Consider the following 24,078-nt stretch of genomic DNA (forward strand, 5'->3'; position numbering starts at 1 on the left):
ATCCCCTATCACAGCGAATACAGAGGGAGAAGTGTACTCTCATCTGCCAGCAGATAGTGAATGGGAACTTTGCCTTCACAACTTCACCTGTAAGCATCCTGTACAGCCCGCAGTGAGCCAGTATTTCCATACTAAAGCAAGAGCACTTCACAACCCCCTTTATATTCTGGGCACAACTCGCAACAAAAAAATTAGCAAGACCAGTCCAATTTACACTTATTCTGTAAACTAAAGATGACATACATGAGCAGGACCAACCTCTCTAACTCTGAATTAGAGAATGACACAGGGACAAATGCTTCCCCGTCCCCACAGGAACTCATTTTCCCGTCCCGTCGAGTTCTTTTCCTATCCCTGCCCCATTCCTTCAAGCTCTGTCCTCATCCAAACAAGCCTCAAACACTTTAAAATCTTATACAGTTGTCTGCACTGAAGGGGTTTCGGAGTTTTCTTGCCCGATCAGTGTTGTTGGGAAAGAAGGCGATTTTGCTCTGCTGGATCTCCTCTGATTTACCGACACTCTCCCGTTGGCGTACTCTGATGATACACCAAGCATCCATGGAGAGGCTATGTTTTTCCTCGTTAGACTCTGCCCTGGGCCGGTCATTTTGTCTTTGTTGGACACCGTTTTGGGACACTTTAACACCTAGAGCTCGTAGTCACTTGTTGAATGTATGAGACTTTATGTTGGGACTGCACTGGAATGGATTTTGTTTTTAGTTCTTGTTTTGGCTGTGGGATTGGAAGTGGGAGTGGGGGAGGGGGCTCCGGTATACGGTGACATTGAGATGTGTTCTGGTATCCAATTATTCTGTTGTACACCATGTATATTTGAGTGTTTTGAATATTTTTGAAAATGCAATAAAATATATTCTTCAAAAAAAAAAAAAATCTTATACAGTTAAGATAGAGCTTACAGGAATGGGGAAGGGAAAAGCGACAAAACTTGTGAGGGACAGGACAGGAACATTCCTGCGGGAACAGGGACAAATTTGTCCCCGTGTCAATCTCTACTCTGAATCCTGCACAATTATGTCCTTCAGCACTGAAAACTATGCACAAGCGGGATCTGGACTGGTATGGAAGGACTAGAAGAAAGAAAATTAGCAGATAAAATCGAATTTCTCCCTTCTTAGCACCCTTCCAAACCAGTCCAAACACATGAATAGTACCAAAGCAGTATCTCTTAAGAGAAGGAAACATCTTGCTACCAACACTCTCCCCCCCCCCCCAGACGAACTTACACATCCAGTCTACACTCTACAGTGCTGCACAAAGGATGTAGTGACCACTAGATAGCTGTTCAACAAATCTCCTGCAGAGGGATTAAACCATGCTCTGATCAGGAGGTAGTCTGCATCTGGTGAATGCGGTTTCAAGACAGCAGAACTATATGCCCCTGAACAAATGCATTATTGACACAATGGCCTCCTTAACCCAGAGGGCCGATTGCCTTTGAAGCCGCTTCCTTTTTTCTAGAACAAACAGCCAGACCAACCATTGAAAGTCTTTGGTCCTCTTGAGATAATAGCTTGCTGCTTTCCTTACATCTTACCGATGCACCCACCTCATCTCATCTTCTCCCACTTCCCCAATACAAGAAGGAAGATTGCCTAATGAATGTGGAATGAGGACACCCCTTTCAGGAAAAAGGAAGGAAATGGATGAATTACTACATTCTCCTGCGTGTGCGGATCACCGGACTCGATGGACCATGGGTCTGATCCGGAGATGGCAGTTCTTATGTTCTTATGAAATAACCACAAAAGGCTGTAACTCCAATAGCTGCTTAAATGGCCATCAGAAACACCATCTCTAAGGGGTTTAAAAGGCAGCTGCATAAGATTCAGATCCCATGGAGGCATCAGCGGATGTCTCAGGGGTCTCAAAATCTTCACTCCTTTCAGAAAGCACACTATTATCTGGATGCGTCACCAAGGCTCTGCATTAAATCAATCCTCTCTATAGCATGCCAGAGCTGCAATCTGCACTTTTAGAGAGGATAAGGCCAAACTTTGTCCAAACTATTTTGCAAAAAAAAAAAAAACAAACCCTAAGATCTCCATAATTAATGAATGCAAGGGCAGTATCTAGCATTGTAGGCACCACACTTCAAAAATTTGCCAGACTTAAATATAGCAAGGAAGGGGTCATCTTTCTAACACGCAACAGAGTAGCTATGAACTTGGCTGGAGTTTCCACACTTTTAAAAGAGTACAGCTCCCCAATCAATCTTATGCAAATACTGCTCTCGAGGGTAGTATCTTTGGCATTCAGTTGTAATTTCCAGGTCAGGGGGGAGGGGTTAACATTGGTTGCCAGTGGAGGCCAGAATTATATTCAAATTTGCATGTTTATGTTATAAAACGCTGGTAGGACTTGCTCCTGTTTACCTTGTTAATCACTTTGTATTCTCTACAAATTCTCGACCCATGCAAATAATTTCTTTGTTCTCTTTTCCTACGTTAAAAGGATATATTTTAAAAAGGTTTCTGGATAAAACTTTATCATACCAGGCTGGTGTTTGGAGCAAAACCTTAAGTGGTTTATTTCTGAATTCATTGTCTTACCAAATGTTTAGGAAATCTGTGAAGTCCTATTTGTACGATAAATTTGTTTAAGAAACTTCAGTCATGGAAGTAATATAATTCTGTATGTATTTCATCTGCGTCTGGCAGATTCTCTTGATGTAAACCGCTCTGAACTGTTAAGGTATTGCAGGTTATAAATAAAATTTTATTATTATTTATTATTATTATTATTATTATTAATATTCAGAAAAAGAGAGGAAGGTGATCAGGGGTGGGAGTGGCCAGAAGGGGCAGTAAACCAGTTTCTGGTGACAGATCAGGAGATACACAGAGGTTGAGGAGTACCACAGGAGTACCACAGCAGACTTAGGCTACCCTGACAATCTAGCCTGTTCAATGTGAAGGAAAGAGATGGGGTCATTACCACTTAGATATCTAAATTATTTGCAGCATTTCACATGAATAAAGAAAAAAAAAGAATACCTAATGAGAAGCCATCGTTATGGACCAACCAGACCTTCTCTGCGTCATACCAGTTCTGCTCAGCTGTGATCTGTTCCTCAGTCTTAGCCTGGAAGGGTTAGAGAGCACACGGATCAGTAAATATTACTGGAAGCCAGTACTCAACATATCAAAACATGTATCAATGAGGCACAAACATGTGCATTCATATGGTCTCCTAGGATCTCCAAATGAAGAATGAATGCTACTCATGAGTACTGGGTATGATCTCAGTCTCTCAAATTTGCTGCTCATGCTCTTAAGAACAGGTGCTGGGCTGTTTCATCCCTTTCTTCACATTTCATTCTAGCCTTCTCCTCTCTAAATCTCAGAGCTACTTTGACCTGCTGTCTTTTCTACGGTTTCTCTCCTATTTTCCACTCAAAAGTTCCTGTGGCCTTCACCTCCTCTAACAATGCATAGTAAGAACAGAAAGAGAAATCCCAGAGGGCAGTCACTAGACAAACTACCCTGATCCATGAGTTAAGGTAAAGGCATCATTAAACCCTAGGTGTCGGGGCCTTCTTTGCCTTCTCATGTTCCAAGGCAGCAGGAAGACTACATTCTGACTGATCACATTAACCCTGGGCCCTTTTGACTCCTTTTTAGTCCCAGCTAACAAAGTCAACCCCAACCAAATAATCTCAACCTAAGAGGCAACACTATGATGAGAACTATAACACAGGATGAAAATGAAGCATAACTGTCACCAACTAATGAGATGCATGAGCAATGAGGGGGAGGGTAGGGAGCAGGATTCTAGTGTTCTATCACTGTTATTAAAGGCTTCCATTTACAAACAGTGCAAAACAATGCTCTCTTAACACTGATAATATTTCATGGATTTTAAGGTACATGCTGGCATGAAAGCACCACCATGCACATTATGCTTTGATTCATCCAGAAACCTGATTTGTAAAAGACCAGATATATCCTGCCTCTCAGCAAGTTATAGAATAATCAAATAGCCAACACTGCATCTTATAATCAGATACAAAGCACACACACATGGACCCTCCAAACCAGTAAGAGCTTTTGAGCATATCGGGCCCTGTATGTCTGTATAAAATCTAAAAAAAACAAAAAGCAAACAAAATATGTCTCCCTAATCCATCACTCACTATGGCCCTGAATGTCACTTAAGCCTCAAGAACTCTGAAGAAAGAATTCTGAGCAGCAGTGGAGGATACTAAGATAAGAATGTAACTATTTACAGCAACTCTTCTGATAAGCTCCAGTCTAGATCAAAGGTACACAGATAATTTGGCTGCCAACCTGAAGAGATGTAGCTGAAACAGAATTCACAGTAGCTGCAGAAACTTCATCCACCTGACCCTAGGGAGGGAGGGAGGCAGAAAAGAAAAAGAAAGAAAGGAAGGAAAGGGGAGAGCAGGAAAAAGAGGAGAGAGGAGACAGACAGGGAAAGAATAAAGTTTAAAAGATTTTCATCAATCCATCATTCAAGGTTTTGTAGCAAAAAAAAGTGATTTATTTTAAATTAAGCAAAAGCAATAAATGCAATGGTAGAAAGGATGAAAAAGAATGAAAGCCAACAATAGTGAAACTATGATATGAAATCCTACTTGTCCTACTCCAGAGCATGCCAATCACCACTGTGAGCTCTTTTTTTAGGCACTGAATTGATAGCCCCAAGCATCCTTCAAGATCACGGTTGCAAGATTAACCCTCCAGCTTTGAGATTCTTAATGGAGCTCCCAAGGCTATAGCATAGAATGAGATTTTGAAGACTAAGTACCAGGGCCAGATGGTTACCTAGAAAATGCCAGTATCAGTCTACTCCAGGATATACTGAAATGCAACACACAGTCATGACATCAGTTCATTTACAAGAAGAGACTCTCATATAACACTCAGAATGGCTAACACACATAACTTCAGTAGACAAAATGCTATTTTTGGAGACAGGCTTTTTCTAAGACAAACTAAAAAAGTGTAATTCACTAAAGTGTAGAGATTTAAATGGGAACTCAAAATTCATGGAAAGCGATTCTAACATTGATATAACTCAAAGGCAGTCTTTCATCCAGCAGAAAACATGCACAGCTCTAGACTAATGAAAAAGATAAAAATGGAAGGTAAAAGAGAGATGTGTGTCAGAAATCAGGCAAGCAGATAGTGGGGTGGAGTGGGATAGGGATTGGAGTCAGGCAAGGAGAGAATTTAGGATAGGAATGGAGAAAGAAGCAAAGTGTCTTACACGCCAACATGACACTCGCGCAAAGACGCCAGCCCAGACACAGGTGAGAGGTGCAGTGGGATCACCCATGGAGGAAGCGGACAGATCCTGAGGACAGTACAATACCTGGTTTTGTGCAGGGGAGGCCACCACTGGTCCCAGCTATGACAGCAAAGCAATGAAGAGAAAACACCACAGGTGAGAAAGGAACGAAAGCCAGAAAAGAGTAGCAGAGGTTACCCTGGAAGCAGCAGAGCTGAACATGGCATTTTCTAGGTTCTGCCTGACTACTGCTACATTCCTGAAAAAGTTCTGATAAGTTTGGAAGCACATCCTTCTTAATTACTTACAATTTAAAAGAAATCCAAGCAAACCCAAGTGCTCCGGAACTGTTCATCATCAGGAAAAGTTGATGCTCAGTTCTACCCTCTTATATGCAGTGGGTGAAAACAGAGCACCTTGCAAGTGGTCCATAAATCATGAGAAATATCTAAACAGTGTTGTCCCTAATACAAACAAGCAAGAGGCAGGCACAAAAATTAGATGGCATGGCAATTGTAAGGAAATATATGGCTTTATTCCAAAGCCTAGTGAGTCTTTTTTCTCTGTTCTGACCACGCTGCTGTTACAGTGAAACGATCCTTATATCATGCTTTACTGGAAAAAAAAGAGGACAAGGAACTTTTTGAAGACCAGTCAATTTGCCAACCATGCTGTACTACCAAACATTGCCATTAATGTTGGTTACTATTGTCCAGCCCTGGCATGTTAATACCTGCTATTACACAAACATACCACTGCTTGTCCACAACATACCACTTGTCCACACATACCACTGCTTGTCCACTCATACCACTGCTTGTCCACTCATACCACTGCTTGTCCACAACATACCACTTGTCCAAACATACCGCTGCTTGTCCACAACATACCACTGTCCAAACATACCACTTGTCCAAACATACCGCTGCTTGTCCAAACATACCACTGTCCAAACTACCACTGCTTGTCCAAATATACCACTTGTCCAAACATACCACTGCTTGTCCAAACATACCACTGCTTGTCCAAACATACCATTGCTTGTCCAAACATACCACTGCTTGTCCAAACATACCATTGCTTGTCCAAACATACCACTGCTTGTCCAAACATACCACTGCTTGTCCACAACTTACCACTGCTTGTCCACAACATACCACTGTCCAAACATACCACTTGTCCAAACATACCACTGCTTGTCCACAACATACCACTGTCCAAACATACCACTTGTCCAAACATATCACTGCTTGTCCACAACTTACCACTGCTTGTCCACAACATACCACTTGTCCACAACTTACCACTGCTTGTCCACAACTTACCACTGCTTGTCCAAGCATACCATTTGTCCACAACTTACCACTGCTTGTCCACAACTTACCACTGTCCAAACATACCACTTGTCCAAACATACCACTGCTTGTCCACAACTTACCACTGCTTGTCCACAACATACCACTGTCCAAACATACCACTGCTTGTCCACAACATACCACTGTCCAAACATACCACTGCTTGTCCACAACATACCACTGTCCAAACATACCACTTGTCCAAACATACCACTGCTTGTCCACAACTTACCACTGCTTGTCCATAACATACCACTTGTCCAAACATACCACTGCTTGTCCACAACACAACTTTTTGAAGACCAGTCAACTTGCCAACCATGCTGTACTACCACACATTACCATTAATGTTGGTTACTATTGTCCAGCCCTAGCATGTTAACACCTGAATACACAAACATACCACTGCTTGTCCACAACAGAAAAAGGGCAAAGAGACACAGCAGAAGTACACAAAGCTGGAGATGCAGAAGCTACCCTGTAGTGTGTTAGTGGTAACAGGAGTATTAGAGGTTAAAAAAAACTGGTGAATTACAGAAGCCATGAAGATTTTCTCCAGCCTTCTCTGTGCTGCATCCACCGAGGTCAGCGGGGAGTTGGTACAGGCAGCCTGAAGGTCAAAATTAAGATTAAAACATAATCCTCAAGTGACCCAGAGCTTTCTACTGTGGTACAGAGCCAGTATGGAGCAAAGTTTCACTATTCACTTACAGAATGTAGCCTTTGTAATGTATCTTGACACAGGTATATGATTTCCCATCACCCAATCCACTCACCCAAAACAAAAAAATATCACCACAGTTTATGCTGCTACCCAAATTCAGATCTTTGAGATTTCAAATCTCCACCTACTTTTGAATTTCCTATCCCTGCTTCCTGTTGCATTCATTTTTATTTTTTCATAAAATGTATATACCATGTTATCTAACAGTCTAAGTGGTTCATAAAAATACATTCACATGTCAGATAACATAAAAGTTTAAATTAACATATTTTTACATATATAGTGCACTCACACATGCAATGTGTACACCCATGTAACATGCAGAAATTGTTAACTGATGAAAAAAACTGATTATAAAGCCAGAGGTATAGTCAGCCCTCCAATTATGAGGGAACGGGCAACACTTTCCTTATTCAGAGTGATAAAGTGAAGCTACCTATAAGGTGACATCATCCACGGAACCTGGTAAAGTCACTTTAAATCTTTAGGCAGTGCACATACCATTGGCATGTGGGACCGACAGTTCAACAAGAAAGCTAAGCCAACTAGGAAAGGTGGGCAAGTTGTGAGAATATATGCCTGCTGTCTTCTGAGAATAACTGCTACATGTAAGTATCTTCACTTTCTCCAAGGACAAGCAAGCATAATATTCTCAAATGTGGGACTCCCAAATTACCAGGATCATGTCTCTGGAAGAGATTAAACACTGAACTAACAGGATCCTGGTAAAACCCAACAGGATTGGGGGAAAAGTTGGCGCTCAGGTAGAGAAAAGATTCTGCAGAACTGCTTCTCCAAACTGACCATCTCTTCTGGAGGTGTGTTCCAAACAATAACGAGAGGTAAAGGTATGGACTGAGAACCGAGTAGCTGCTTTGCAGATGTCTGATAGATGCAGAGTGAAAATGAGCTACTGAGGTAGCCATGGCGCAAACAGTGCATTGTTTGCTGTCACATGGAGAAAAACTACGCTGCTTATGCTAATGAGCAGGGGTTCAGATGAAGAAGAGATCCTGCATTCTGAGTGAGTACTGTTAGAAACAGTTGCAATTTCTACACATTCTTGGATGAGAACTCTAGTAGAAGCAGAAACTAAACCTGGCATGGCCAGAAAGGTACCATCAGGATCATGGTGCCCTGATCCTGGTGAAGTTTGAGTGTGCGAGGGATTGAAGGAAATGCATCCAGGAAATTGTTTCCCCAATTAGAAAGGCATCCAAAGCCATGTGTCTGGGAGCAAAAAGTCTGGAAGTTTGTTGTTCTCAGGAGAAGCGAAGAGATCTATTTGTGGTGTTCCTCACTGAGAGAAAATTGGATACAACACAGTCCTGCTGAGAGACCATTCATGAGGCTGAAGAAATCTGCTCAACTTGTCAACCAGTCGTCTAAGTAAGGAAATATGTGCGAAGGGCTGCCATCACTACTACTAGGCACTTTGTGAAGACACAAGGAGGAGAGGTGAGAGCAAACTTGCAAGATCGTTTATTGGACATTTGGTATTATAATAGTAGGAATGTTGGGATGAAAGAGAATATCTTCTACTAGTCTTATAGCCCGTTACATTAACGGGTGCTAGAATATATGTGTGTGTGTCTGTCTTTATTTTTTTTTTCTCTCTCCTTAGCCGCTTTCTGTATTTCAGTCTGCATTTTTTTTTTTTTTTTTCCTTGGCTGTCCACTACCACCCCTTGCCTGCTCCCTCTGTCCATTCTCTCTTCCTTTTACCTTCCCTGTGTCCTCCACCACCCCATCACTGCTCACCTTATCCAGCAGAAGCCCTTCTCCCTTTGTTTTACCTCCCCATGTCCATCATCACCTCCTTCCTGCTCCCCCTGTCCAGCAGTAGGCCTGTCTTCATTTTTCTGACCCCCTCCCTGTTCATCAGCACCTCTTCCCCTGTCCATCAACCCCTTTTCTGCCCCTCCATTTCTGTGTGTTGCAGCATTTCCCTCCCACCCCACTTCCCTGTGCAGTATTTTTCTCCCCCCATACCTTCCTCCTGAACTCCATGTTAAAATGCTTTCCGGGTTTGGCTACCGCGGCCTGCAGCCACCGCAGCCGACATCCGACTCGGGCCATCGCGGCCGACATCCGACTCGGGCCGCCGCGGCCGACATCCGACTCGGGCCTCCGCAGTCGACATCCGCCTCGGGGGGGGGGGGAGGAAGAGGAAGAGAGAGAGCGGAGAGAGTACAGTGCGCAAGGGAACGACGGCGGCGGGGACGGCCAACTTACAGGAAGGGAGGGAACGCAGGCGGGGATCGTGAGAGTAGCCACCGCTGCGTCTTTCAACAGGGAGCAGGTCAGAGCGTAAGCCGCGCATGCGCACTTCCTATGGGTCGCTAAAGCTCACGGAAAACTGGCGCACGCATAGGAAGTACGCATGCGCGGCCTAGCGTTTTATTATATTAGATAAGAAGATGAAGATGTGGAGGTTTGTGTCATGGTGTCTGTGTGTTTTTAAATACAATCAGCTACCTCTTCAATCTTACCTCCAAACAGATAATCCAACTTTGCAAAAAAAACATATCAGAAAGGCATTCCTGTACTGAGGTCTCAAGATCAGAGACTCCAAGCCAAGATAAGTGGCAGTGAGACCCTACAGTACATCACCACTTCCATTTCAGATGCTTAAGAAGAAAATTCAAATGCATTGAAAATGCTCTTAGACAGAAACTTCCTGGAAGTGAACAAGTTTTTACACAACTGTTGGAATTCTTTTAGTTGTTTATTTAAAGACTTTAAAAAAAAAAAAAAAAGTGGAAGCATAGATTTAATAATCTAAGATCCTATTTGTCAGCACAGATGATTGAAAAATACATTTACCAAAGGAGTCTATTAGTCTGGATGAATGTTCCCTCTAAGCTGTGCAGCCGCACACCTTTTAGTGCGCAATGGCTTGAATGTTTTAATAAGTAAGCCGCGTTGAAACAAGAAAGTAATTAGTATTAGTACTGCTGCTTCCTCTTCCTCACCACCCCCATGACAAACATACCTTTACTGGTGGTGATGTTGAGGCCTTGCCAGCCAAATACAATATCACTACTCCCCTTCTTCTTCCACTTCTGATTTCAGGAAGCAGTCAGCATGCCTTCAGCCACTGGAACTTCTCGTACATGTGCAAGAAATCCTGGCATGGGTGACTGAAGGACACTGCCAACTTCTACCTTCAGGAATCTGTGCAAGGTGAGGGAGGGGAGCAGCAGCACTGTAGTTATTTGGCTGGTAGGGCTTTGGCATCCCCACCAGCAAAAGTGAAAGGGTATTGAAGTTCTATAGGGGGCCCAGGCTCCCAAGCCCCCCCCCCCCTCCCATGGCTATGCTACTGTGTAAGATGCCTATGAATATACCACATTCATTGTGTATAAAAATATGACAGCATTCTGCCAGTATTGGGGACCTTTCCTCTCTCTCCTTCCAATCCCCGTAGACCTCCATATTTATTTGCTTGCTTTCCTGGTAACAGCAACAATAATCCAGATAGTCTTCTGCCAGCATTGGGGCCTTTCCTCTGGTATGTCACACTTCCTCTGATACAACTTCTTGTTTCTGCATCAGAAGAAAGGCCTTGATTTTTTATTTTAAGTATTTATATACCACTTATAGACTAAGTGGTTTACATTCAGGTACTCAAGCATTTTTCCCTATCTGTGCTGGTGGGCTCACATTCTACCTAATGTACCTGGGTCACAAGCAGCAGCATGGGGTTTGAACCCACAGCATCATGGTGCTTAGGATGTAGCTCTAACCACTATGCAAAAAGCTGCCTGTCTAGATTACTGCTATTATCACAGACTGCAAAGAAATACAGTACAGAGGACTCACTGGGAAATAGATAAAGAGAGAGAATATTCAGGACAAGGAATGGCGGGCGTAGTGGTTAGAGCAACAGCCTCAGCACCCTGAGGTTGTGGCTCAAATCCCATGCTGCTTCTTGTGACCCTGGGCAAGCCACTCAATCCTACATTGCACCAGATACATTAGATAGAGTGTGAGCCCACCGGGACAGATAGGGAAAATGCTTGAGTACCTGATTGTAATCTGCTTAGATAACTTTGATAGGCAGTATATAAATACCTAAAATATATAAAAAATATATAGTGCACTCATGCATATAACACTTGGCTGATAGTGTGGGGGGGGTGTCACACAGATTGAAAAACATTTTTAACGTGTGTTATAATGTATAAAAATATGGTACTCTAAAACATGTGCTTTAAGACTGATACATAATTCAATGCTGCTACTCAATCATCATCAACAAAAAACTGTCCAAAAAAATACACCTTAAGAGGATGATCTTAATTTGTACAGTAAAGAATTTATATGAAAGGCCTACAAAAGAAAACATTCTATGGCAAAGCCCTTCAAAATATATTAGGAAGGAAGACAGAAAATCCAATGACCAAAGCAGGTACAATGGTGGGACAGAGTTAGGAGTTAAAAGCAGCCTCAAAAAAGTGAGATTTTAGCCTGGATTTGAACACTGCCAGTATCCTAGGGGGTACTACACCTCCATCATCGGTAATTTAAAAAAAACAACAACCAAAAACTTCACTTATTCTTAGAAAAATACTCCTATGTAAATGATATTCCAATATGAAAACCCAAGTAGGGACAACCTGCTGAAAAAATGAATAGCAAAGAGAGAATACTCCTATCAAAATATCAAACAGGCTTTTTTCACTTAACTTTGGAGTGTTTTCATCCACATAAACACCCGACAGGGGCTCCCTGTTTCACCTAAAACGGCATCAGGGGTGATTCTACCACTGTCATACATTCCAAAACACTTTCCAAGATGGCGCTAGGAATCTGAGATGCCAACTTTTAAAACTATCACGCTCTACCTCTTCAGCCAAATAGACCAATCAACTGACTCCCACCCCCAGCCACAATAATAATAATAATAATATTTTTTTTTAAATCCACAAGCTGAAAAGACAGAAGTATTAAAAAAAGGTTTAAAAAACACCAAAAAACTGGCCACTCCATTCGGATATTCAACCCCTTAGGCTGCATAGAATCAAAAAAATAAATCCAATGTTGCTCATGCTGTCTGAGATGGCACTTGATATTCCCCTGCCTCTGAATTGTCTCCCAACCACTCCAATATCACACACCATAAAGACTCAATGAAAAATGGGTATGTTGTTTAGCCAGAGCGTAGAAAGGAGGGTCATAGGACAAAAAGAAGACTTTCAGTGGCACTTTTGCATGCAGCATGGTGATAGCTGCAGGTTCCATTGACCCCAGCCAGCAACAACACAGGATCGATATAGACTAAAGACATATTTACTTGTCCTTATTTACAAAAGCTTGATATACCCAGAGGATGGTGGACACATGGAACGCGCTTCCGGAGGTTGTGATAAGCCAGAGCACAGTACAGGGGTTCAAGGAAGGTTTTGATAGATTCCTAAAGGATAAGGGGATTGAGGGGTACAGATAGAAGTAGAGGTAGGTTATAGGAATAGTCAGGGACCACTTCACAGGTCATAGGCCTGATGGGCCGCCGTGGGAGCAGACCGCTGGGCGCGATGGACCTCTGGTCTGACCCAGAGGAGGCAACTTCTTATGTTCTTATGTTACTGCTACTTACACAAATGTAATTGAAGCAGTTTATAAAAAGCCCAATGGGTATATGCTCTTTGCTGTCCATAATTTAAGAAAAATAAAGCTGCAGCTTAAATTGTCGAAAAAAAAAAAAAAGACTCAAACGCATGCATCTGGCTATGACAGTGCTCTACCGCAGGTTTATTAAATTACATGATATGTAAACAGGAATGATGTTCTATCAAATGAATATTTAAAAATCTTTGACGTTTTGACCTATATAGATCAACTCACAAGGGCACTGGATCAAATAAACCACATTCATTGAAACATAAGTGGTAGAGCCTCTCAGTATACAGTCTTGATTAGTGATCTGATGCCTATACACAGTTGTTACCAGCATCATAGGGCAGAAACCACACTGTCCATATTGTTGATGTCCTCGAGACACCCCTTCCGATGCTGTCCTAGGCAGATGCAGTTGATTCTGGTTCAATGCAAACAAAATCCCTACTTCTTCAAAACAGGGATGTAACTTCAACAGACTTAAAAGGGATGGAACACAAATGGGAAGAAATACTTCTGAAGAATGATGTTCATGAGTAGTAAAAGATCTCTAAAATTGTAAAGGGCTCTCTTCTGAGTCTTCGACAGCAAATCAGAGGGATATCCCCTATCCTGAAACTTCTTCAACACCTTCTTCGAAATCTCCCCAAAAGCTTCAGTAGGTACCACAGATCCTATGATATCATAGGAATTGGGAAAAAGGGATTTATTTTATTTATTTAAAATTATTTATAACCCGCCTATCCACAAATCTAGGCGAGGAACAGTAAAACATACAAAATAAGCAAATGTTGAGGGTGCATATTCAAAAATTCCACCACAGAATTCCTATCTGATCATTTAAAACAGTGTATTGCAGACTGTGTCCCGCGAGACGCTGGCGATGAGAGATGCCAGCACCAGCTTACTGTTTATAGCAGGGGTGTCCAACCTTTTGGCTTCACTGGGCCGCACTGGCCAAAAAAAATGTTTCTGGGGCCGCACAAACTTTCAAACGCTGCAGCAAGACACAGGAGGGAGCCATCAAGATGGTAAACACCTGGGGGCAACAGAGGAAAACACTGCATCGCCCTCGACCAGGGCCGCACAAAATACTTCACAGGGACGCATGCGGCCCTTGGGCTGCAGGTTGGACACCCCTGGTTTATAGGACATGCCTCTCACAGCAAGAGGCACGTCTTATAGGCAAGTCAGCCGGTGCCTCTCCTGCTCTCCACACCTCTCCCCCTCCAGAATCCCCCCACTGGCGTAGTAATTGCAGGATCAGGGCACTCGGAAAAGTTGAAAAGGGACAGATTCAAAACGAATGTTAGGAAGTTTTCTTTACCCAACGTGTGGTGGACACCTGGAATGCACTTCCAGAGGGCCTAATAGGGCAGAGTACGGTACTGGGGTTCAAGAAAGGATTGGACAATTTCCTGCTGGAAAAGGGGATAGAGGGGTATAGATAGAGGATTACTGCACAGGTCCTGGACCTGTTGGGCCTGGGCACGATGGACCTCAGGTCTGACCCAGTGGAGGCATTGCTTATGTTCTTATGCCTCTGCGCATGTGTGGATATCAATGTGATGACATCTTACTTGTGCATGACATCATCGTCTCGATGTCCGTACATTTCCAGATGCCCTCCAGCCACGGCCCCAAGTTTAGTATACCACGGCTTTAAAAAAGGTTGCAGGACACTGATTTAGAAAAAACTGTCATCTCATATCCATTGTTTATTAGTTTTATTTGCACATCCAAAAAAGTAATTACTGACTGAGGGCATTGTAATTGAAATTTAATGGTGGACTGACAAGTTCAAAATGTGCACGAACTGATGCAGCTCTGCCAAAGTCCCACTCCATAAGCAAAATATATCATCAATAAATGGCTTTAGTAAAAAAAAAAAAGGGAAGCCCATTGATTCTCTCTTTCTCAAATGTGGCCACAAATAAATTCACCACAGTGGGGGCAAATGAGGCCCCGTCGGCCACTCCTGAATGCTGTTGGTAAAATCTCTCTTCAAACAAAAAATAATTCTGACACATTGCAATTTGACTTAAATCCACCCAAAAATCTGTAGGAACAAGATGTAGACGATCTTTCAATTCTAAAAAGTAATGAATCGACTGTAATGCTTCTTCCTGAGGTATAGCTGTATACAGTGTACATCCAGAATCACTAAATACAGTACTTTATATAGAAGTGTCTCCTTGCAAACTGCAAATTTTGCAAAGACTAAGTGGTGTCTTTCATAAAGGATTTTATTGTCACAACACTGGGTTGACGATGTTGATCCACAAATATACTGGTTCATTCTAATAGTGAATCTTGTATCACCACAATTGGGTGCCCCAGGGTTTAACCATGTCTTTATGGATTTGGGGGATACGATTAAAAAAAAACAGGGTCTTGAAAAAACTGATAGGTCAAAATTTAAATTACGCTTGAGTGAGAGATCTTCTCGATTGTTCCTGTTTATAGAGCTCACATATTTACTCTGAGGAATCCTCTTCCAATAGCTGATATGATTCATATTAATCAACTGATAAATGCTTCGACCTTTCATATCGCCAATGTGGACAGTGTAGTTTCTGCCCTATGATGCTAATGACAACTGTGTACATGCATCCAATTACTAATCAAGAATGTATACAGACCTCCAAGACAATCGGAGGACAAGGATGCAGAATTAATTGAAGACATTGAGAATATCACTTTACGGGGGGACGTTGTTCTGTTAGGAGACTTCAACATGCCTGATGTAGACTGGAACACACTCTCAGCGACAACTTGTGATAGCAGGAGGATATTAACATCCATGAAGGGAGTACGGCTCAAACAAATGGTACTAGAACCCACTAGGGCCCAGACCATCCTGGACCTGGTACTTACGAACGGGGAAAGCGTCTCGGAGGTCTCGGTGGGAGAAACGCTAGCCACCAGTGACCATAATATGGTATGGTTTAACCTTAAGAAAGGCTTCCCTAGGTCACAAACAAAAACAAGGGTACTCAATTTCCGGGACACCGACTTCGCACGCATGGGAAATTTCGTCCATCAGACGCTCCAGGTTCAAGAAGTAACTGATAATGTGGAAGCTATGTGGTCAACCTTGAAATCGACCCTTCATGAGGCAACTAAACGCTACATTAAATCGGTAACCAAACAGCAAAGAAAAAAGAAACCCCAATGGTTCACTGATGAGATCTCGTACCTCGTCACAGAGAAGAAAAGAGCATTTCTCTCATACAAACGCACGGGGGAAAAAGAAGCAAACATTGAATACAGGACAAAGTCTGCAGCGGTCAAAACAGCAGTCAGGAAGGCCAAACTTCAAATGGAAGAAACTCTAGCGAAGAACATCAAGAAAGGGGACAAATCCTTCTTCAGATACATTAGCGACAGGAAAAAGAACGCAAACGGGATAGTACGCCTTAGAACGCCAGAAGGGAACTATGTGGAAACAGATTCCGATAAGGCCAAACTACTAAATGATTACTTCTGTTCAGTCTTTACATGCGAGGCACCAGGGCACGGGCCACGTCTGGAAGCAAAGCAAAGCATGGAAGACCCATTTCAGAATTTTGAGTTCACACCAACTGATGTTTACAGAGAACTGTCAAGACTCAAGGTGAACAAAGCCATGGGACCGGACAATTTGCACCCAAGAGTGCTCAGAAAGCTATGCGATGTTCTGGCAAAACCATTAGCCATGCTCTTCAATCTCTCCCTAAGTACGGGGAGAGTCCCCCTGGACTGGAAAACAGCCAACGTTGTTCCTCTGCACAAAAAGAGTTGCAGAGCAGAGGCTGCGAATAACAGACCAGTAAGTCTTACATCAATAGTGTGTAAACTCATGGAAACTTTACTTAAAGGTAAATTGGACACGATATTGGATGAGGGAAATCTGAGGGATCCCTGTCAACATGGATTCACTAGGGGCAGGTCATGCCAATCCAATCTTATCAGCTTCTTTGACTGGGTGACAGGAAAGCTAGACTTGGGAGAGTCTCTGGACGTGGTGTACTTGGATTTCAGTAAAGCTTTTGACAGTGTCCCGCACCGTAGACTATTAAACAAGATGAAATCGATGGGGTTAGGTGAGAAACTAACTGCATGGGTCAATGATTGGCTGAGTGGAAGACTTCAGAGGGTGGTGGTCAACGGCACCCTCTCTGAGACATCGGAGGTGACTAGCGGAGTGCCGCAAGGATCAGTCCTGGGACCATCTCTTTTCAACATATTCATAAGGGACTTGACCCGGGGGCTTCAGGGTAAAGTAGCATTTCGCCGACGACACCAAACTGTGTAATATAGTAAGTGAAAGCAGTCTCAAGGGTAGTATGAAGCAGGATCTGATCATGTTGGAAAACTGGTCCTCAACATGGCAGCTGGGCTTCAACGCTAAGAAGTGTAAGGTCATGCATCTCGGCAGCAGAAATCCATGCAGAACATACACCTTGAATGGAGAAGCACTATCTAGGACTTCAGAAGAACGGGACTTGGGAACGGGACTTGGGAGTAATCATCAGTGCAGACATGAAGGTTGCCAAACAGGTAGAGAAGGCCTCATCCAAGGCAAGGCAAATGATGGGATGTATCAAGAGAAGCTTCGTCAGCCGCAAGCCTGAAGTCATAATGCCACTTTACAGAACCATGGTGAGACCTCATTTGGAGTACTGTGTGCAATTCTGGAGGCCACATTACCGTAAAGATGTGCTTCGAGCCGAGTCGGTCCAGCGGATGGCCACTAGAATGGTCTCCGGACTCAAGGGTCTCTCATACAAAGAAAGACTGGGCAAATTGCAGCTCTATACTCTAGAGGAGCGCAGGGAAAGGGGTGACATGATTGAGACATTTAAATACGTCACAGGACGTGTCGAGGTGGAAGACGACATCTTCTTTCCCAAAGGACCCTCGGTCACAAGGGGGCACCCGCTCAAACTCAGAGGAGGGAAATTTAATGGTGACACCAGGAAGTACTTCTTCACAGAAAGGGTGGTGGATCACTGGAACAAACTTACGGTGCAGGTGATCAAGGCCACCAGCGTGCTCGACTTTAAGAATAAATGGGACATCCACATGGGATCCCTACGAGGGTCGAGCTAAGGAACTAAGTCATCAGCACTCAGACTTAATGGGGTGGGTCAGTAGAGTGGGCAGACTTGATGGGCTGTAGCCCTTTTCTGCCGTCATCTTTCTATGTTTCTATGAGAGCCTCTACCACTTGTGTTTCGAGGCATGTGGTTTATTTCAGGGGTCTCAAAGTCCCTCCTCGAGGGCCGCAATCCAGTCGGGTTTTCAGGATTTCCCCAATGAATATGCATGAGATCTATGTGCATGCACTGCTTTCAATGCATATTCATTGGGGAAATCCTGAAAACCCGACTGGATTGTGGCCCTCAAGGAGGAACTTTGAGATCCCTGGTTTATTTGATCCAGTGCCCATGTAGGTTGATCTAAATAGGTCAAACATCAAGACCTTTAAAAATCTGTTTAAATACCAAGTGATTTAATGAACCTATGGTGGAGCACTGTCACAGCCAGATGCATGCATTTGAGTTTTTACGGTGTGTAATACTGGAGCAGTTGGAGACTACTCAGAGGCAGGGACTGTCTCAGACAGCATGAACAACATTGGATTTATTTTTTTTGATTCTGTGCACCCTAAGGTTTGGATATCCAAGTGGATATAGGAGGAGCCTTAAGTAACCTGGGACAATCAGAGCCTTAGGCCCCTCTGAATCTGAGGAGGGGCCTATGGCTCTTATTGGCCTTAAGCAACTTCTGTATCTGGGGAGGGGCCTAAAATTTTGATTGGCCCAGATGCCTAAAGGTGCCTCCCATAGGAGTGCACCAGGGAGGGGAAGGCCCATCATTTTGAAGAGACGGGCATCCCTCCTGCCAATCTTTGATTTGGGTTTTGTTTTGTTTTTTAATTTGTGGGTTTATTCTGTGCATGTGCCAATCGCTATCACCAGCGATCAGCACATGAAAGGTTAGCAACCCTCTGCGAACCTCATTTGCATGCGCATTTTTTAAAGAATAACTCGCCATTTTGAAATTGTTACAATAGCAGCCGCGACAGTGGCCCATCAGATTTTAACGTGAACATTTTGAGAATCTTCCCCTCTTTCTGTAAGAGGTAGCCACTGCCTGTTCCTGCATTTTGTGGTGCAATAGTGCCACTGTGTGGCTGCTGAGGAAACCTGCAGTTATAGATTCATACATACTGCAATTTTCTAGTTCTTTTTTTTTTTTTTTCAAAGGAGGTAACAGAAAACACAGTTCAACATTAGCTCTTAAATGTAATTGAAAAGCTTAAAAAACTTGAAACAGTTTCTGTTTTGCTGCTATAATCTCATTAAGCAAAATATTTAGCACCACTATCTGTTCCTCAGGTAATTCAGGGGGTAAATTAATAATCTTGCAAACCCAACCATAATCCTAATGCTATATTTTGAAACATGTAAGTATTGTATAGATCCCAATATGGAAGAAAAGCACTTCAGAAGTTTACTGTGGGGAAAATTTCCCTAGGTATTATCATTAATCTGAGGGGAAAAAATGTTTTCAAACCACTACCACCTATCAATAAATAATTAAAAATGCAGTACTTAACACTTAGAACTCACAAACCACTTTTAGATTTTTAAAAGATCACAGAAGAGCATTTATATGCCACAATAGCAATCGCCCATCCACACACCTCTCCACTTTAATACCAAACTCACCTCAATCACCACAATTACATGACATAAACCACTATTACATTTTTCACAAGAATCATTGGTATTTAAAACTTGCAGTGCTTGCTTTAGAAGTTGCGGCATCCTGAGTGAACTGTTGCTCTGACACCACTGCCCCCCCCCCCTCACCCACACATCACCTTTATTTGCTCTTTTACCACAGTGAACGCATGTGCTCTCCTCCACATTAAGCTGCTGGTACTAACCCAGGTTTAAAACACAAGAACAGGAAGTACCTGTTCTCACATGTAAGCCTGCAGTGGGACTGATGGCCATGCAGATACAAAAGCACAACAATGAAAGCAACACATGCTCTCACCGCTGTGGAGGCTGAGCCAGTGAAGCAGACTTTTGTAACCCTGAATCACTGCCTTACCTAACCCATCTATTGATCTCAATTTATTTGACCTTTATTGCCAGTCATTCTAATACTATTAGTGTCTTCACTACAAATGTCACTGCTTCAGTATACTAATCACTATTCATAGCATTACCAACCAAACTTCTCCCCAAAATTGTCCTTCGCTTTGATAACTACAATCTCAGAACACACTCTTACATTACAGCAGACCCCCAAATCAATTCAATCTGAGGCACCCACTATGACCTCAATCCTTATCATCTTCACTGAGGAAGTTCTGAGGTCTTTTTCTCCATACATGGATCCATGCAACACTTTACAAGACCCAGATTCAGGAATAGGCAATGGAAGAAACTGCCTTGATTGCCAAAATTTGATAGGCACCAGAGCGCTGTTACTGTAAAGATATCCTGTTTCCAAACCTGCCTCGGTATTTTCCAGCTGCTGAGTCAAGTAACAGCCCAAATAACTCAGAGGAAATGCCATGTGAAATCCACACCCTTGCACGGGTTCCCATGGTAACAGGAAGCCCATGTGGAGGAGGGAGCAAGACTTCCACAGAATTCAAATTTGCTAAAGCCTGCATAGCACTTCCTCTAAATATACATCTGCTGCTACTGTCCCTGACTCAGCAGTTGAAGACTGCAGCAGCAACAGCTCTGGAAGGTCTAAAGGTGAGAAGCTACGGAGTCCCTCAGGGTTCAATCCTTTCACCACTACTGTTTAACATCTTTTTTGGCCCCGTTACTTCCATTAGCTCAATTTATAGGATTCACTGTGTTCACGTACGTAGATGACATCCAACTGCTTCACCCCCTTAGATTCTATAGCACCTGATGAAATAACAGAAATTAACCACAAACTCGATAAATCAGCTCTTGGCTCCAACTGAACAAGCTTGCACTAAATGTCTCTAAAACAACCGGTGTTCTCTTCTCACATTCTACAAAAGAACATATTTGCCTACTATCTGTATTGATTCTTCTCCAATTCAAATAGCTACCAAAATTAAATTCCTCGGAATTATCCTTGTTGAGGACCTAAACTTTCATCAACAAATTAGTGCAGTCACATAGAAATGTTTCTATAAACTAAGGCTCATCCGTTCCATTTCTTCTCTTTTAGACCCTCCCTCTATCAACACTTTGATTCACTCTCTCGTAATTTCACACATTGATTACTCAGAAAGAAATCCGCCATCTACAGCTTTTGCAAATACTGCCCTTAAATTAATCTACCATGTAAAAAAATATAATCATGTCACTCCCCTTTCTTCATAAAGCACACTGGCTACCCTTACTCATCGTCTTTCTTATAAAATACTCCTATTAACATTCAAAACAAAAAACTCCAATCAACCAGCCTTCATCGACAAACTCCTGATTCTATATACTTCCTCCAGGTCACTCTGATCCAATAATCAAAACTCACTTACCATTCCATCAATACTTGAACTATTTTATGATACCACTTGCAAATCTATCTTCTCAGTAACAGCTCCTTCTCTGTGGAATGCCCTCCCATTGGATCTCCTCTTAGAAAACGCTCTAGAGAAATTCAAATCTTTTTTTTTTTTTTTTTTTTTTTTAAAGTTCTTTATTCATTTTAAATTTCTTACATCAAGTGATAAATATATAATACATATAATTTTCAATATACACTTGAATATCCATCAATATATATTTTAATACAAACATATATAAAAACCCCTTTTGCAATAAATTATAAATCATCTGTTATTATAATATTGTACCCACCCTAACCCCTATTATATGATCTATCCTTGTGCTATGATATCTGATCTTTAGAAAAAAGAGCCAATGGTCCCCAGATTTTATTAAATTTTTTAATATGACCATGTTGTAACGCTATTGCTTTTTCCATCTTATATATATGGCAAATAGAATTCCACCAAAAAGTGAAATTTAATTTTGTGTGATCTTTCCAGTTTTGAGTAATTTGTTGTATGGCGACCCCTGTTAATATCAATAAAAGTTTATTATTGTTTGCTGATATTGGACTCTGTGTTCTCATTGCTGTTCCAAATAAAATTGTGTCATATGTAAGTCCAACATGATTTTCTAATAATATATTAATTTGGGGCCAAATTGTTTTCCAAAAGGCATTTATACAGGGACAAAAATAGATTAAATGATCTAATGTCCCAATTTCTACCTTACAATGCCAGCATCTATTAGATTTAGAACTATCTATTTTTTGTAACCGAGTAGGGGTCCATAAAACTCTATGTAATAAAAATAACCATGTTTGACTCATAGATGCTGACATTGTAGTATGTATTCTCCAGGACCAAAATTTTTGCCATTGAGTTGCAGAAATTGTCTGTCCTATCTCAATACTCCAAATGTCCCTAAGTCCTGTTCTTTTTTTTTTATTTAAAAATCCATATAATAATTTATACCATTTTGCGGCTTGGTGTCCCAAAAAATCTGCCTGAAAGCAAAGGATTTGCAAACTATATTGAGTATTAAGATTCTTCCATTCAGGGAACCCTTCCTGGATGGCCTGCTTCAATTGCATCCATTTAAAATATTGTGTTATGTTCAATCCAAATTTCTGTTGCAATTGTGAAAAACTAAGCATGGATCCATTTACTATAACATCATTTAAAGATCGTATACCTGCAATTATCCATTGCTTCCATATTATTTTGAATCCACCAATTTTGATCCTGGAGTTTACCCAAATGGATTGATTTAACGATTTAGTTATTGGATCTGTTGTAATATTACTAATAAATCTTAATGTTTTCCATGTATCTAATAAAATTATGTGATCTTTATATCTCTTGGGCATTGTTATACTTATAAGATGTTCCGGATATAATGGAAACAAGAGTCACCATTCTAAATATAACCAGTCTGGTACATTCTCCATGAGGTCTGGGAGGATCCAATACATACCCTGTCTTAAAATATAGGCTTGATGATACCTATAAAAATTTGGAAAATTTACCCCTCCCTCTCTAATTGTTTTTTGTAATGTTGCTAAAGCGATTCTTGGCCTTTTCCCAAACCAAACAAATTTTGTAAGTATTCTATTTAATTTTTTATAAAATGACCCCTGAAAAAATATCGGAATCATACTCATTTGATAACAAACCACAGGTAAGATCATCATTTTTATTGTTTGAACTCTTCCCCACCATGAAAGATGTAAAGGATTCCATTGCTCGCACATTTCTGTTATTTTTTTTAATAGAATTTTTTCATTTTCTGTTACTGTATCATCAATTGTATTTTTAATAACAATTCCTAAATATTTTATTCCTTCCTCTTTCCATTGGAATGAATATGAATCAAATAATCCTTTGGTACAATGGACATTAATTGGAAGAACTTCAGATTTTTCCCAATTTATTTTGTATCCAGAAAATTTACCAAATTTATCTAATAAATTTAATAAACATGGAATGGTATCTTCCGGTTTCCTCAAATATAAAAGAATATCATCTGCATATGCAGATAATTTATATTCCCAATTTGAAACTGTGATCCCCTTTATTCCCTTAGTTTGATTTATTGCAATTAATAAGGGTTCAAGAACAATATCAAAAAGTAAGGGAGATAAAGGACAACCTTGTCTAACCCCCCGTAACAAGTTAAATCTTTCTGAAATGTTATTATTTATATTTAATCTTGCTCCAGGAGAGCTATACAATGTTTGAATCATTTTAATAAAAAAGGGACCTATTCCAAACCATTTTAAAGCTTGATACATAAATTTCCACTCCACTCTATCAAATGCTTTCTCTGCATCTAACGATATTAAGAAAGCTGGTTCATTCATAGTTTTCGCTAAGTTTAAAGAATGAAGTGCCAGTCTGGTATTATGTGAGGAATGTCTTTTAGCAACGAATCCTGTTTGGTGTACATCTATAATAAAAGGAAGAGCTTTTGCCAATCTTAATGCTAATACTTTAGCAAGCAATTTTTCATCTACATTCAACAATGATATGGGCCTGTAGTTTGAAACCAATGTAGGATCCCT

General features: G+C 41.4%; 1 protein-coding gene across 21 annotated transcripts in view; it reads right to left on the reverse strand.

Moving 5' to 3' along the window:
- The window catches only part of MYO18A (myosin XVIIIA), a 361,012-nt gene that overhangs the window by 211,123 nt on the left and 125,811 nt on the right, over positions 1 to 24,078 (reverse strand). For 10 of the 21 annotated variants that reach the window (XM_033921174.1, XM_033921173.1, XM_033921154.1 and 7 more), the window contains 4 exons: positions 7,162 to 7,236; positions 5,356 to 5,391; positions 4,308 to 4,367; positions 3,015 to 3,102 (listed from right to left, as the gene is read on the reverse strand). In XM_033921174.1, the coding sequence (XP_033777065.1) occupies positions 3,015 to 3,102; positions 4,308 to 4,367; positions 5,356 to 5,391; positions 7,162 to 7,236 (259 nt within the window). The remainder of the gene's footprint in view (positions 1 to 3,014; positions 3,103 to 4,307; positions 4,368 to 5,355; positions 5,392 to 7,161; positions 7,237 to 24,078) is intronic. The other 11 variants (XM_033921171.1, XM_033921170.1, XM_033921163.1 and 8 more) reach the window with 4 other exon arrangements.

This window comes from Geotrypetes seraphini, chromosome 15 (assembly GCF_902459505.1).
Source record: "Geotrypetes seraphini chromosome 15, aGeoSer1.1, whole genome shotgun sequence".
Lineage (NCBI taxonomy): Eukaryota > Metazoa > Chordata > Amphibia > Gymnophiona > Dermophiidae > Geotrypetes > Geotrypetes seraphini.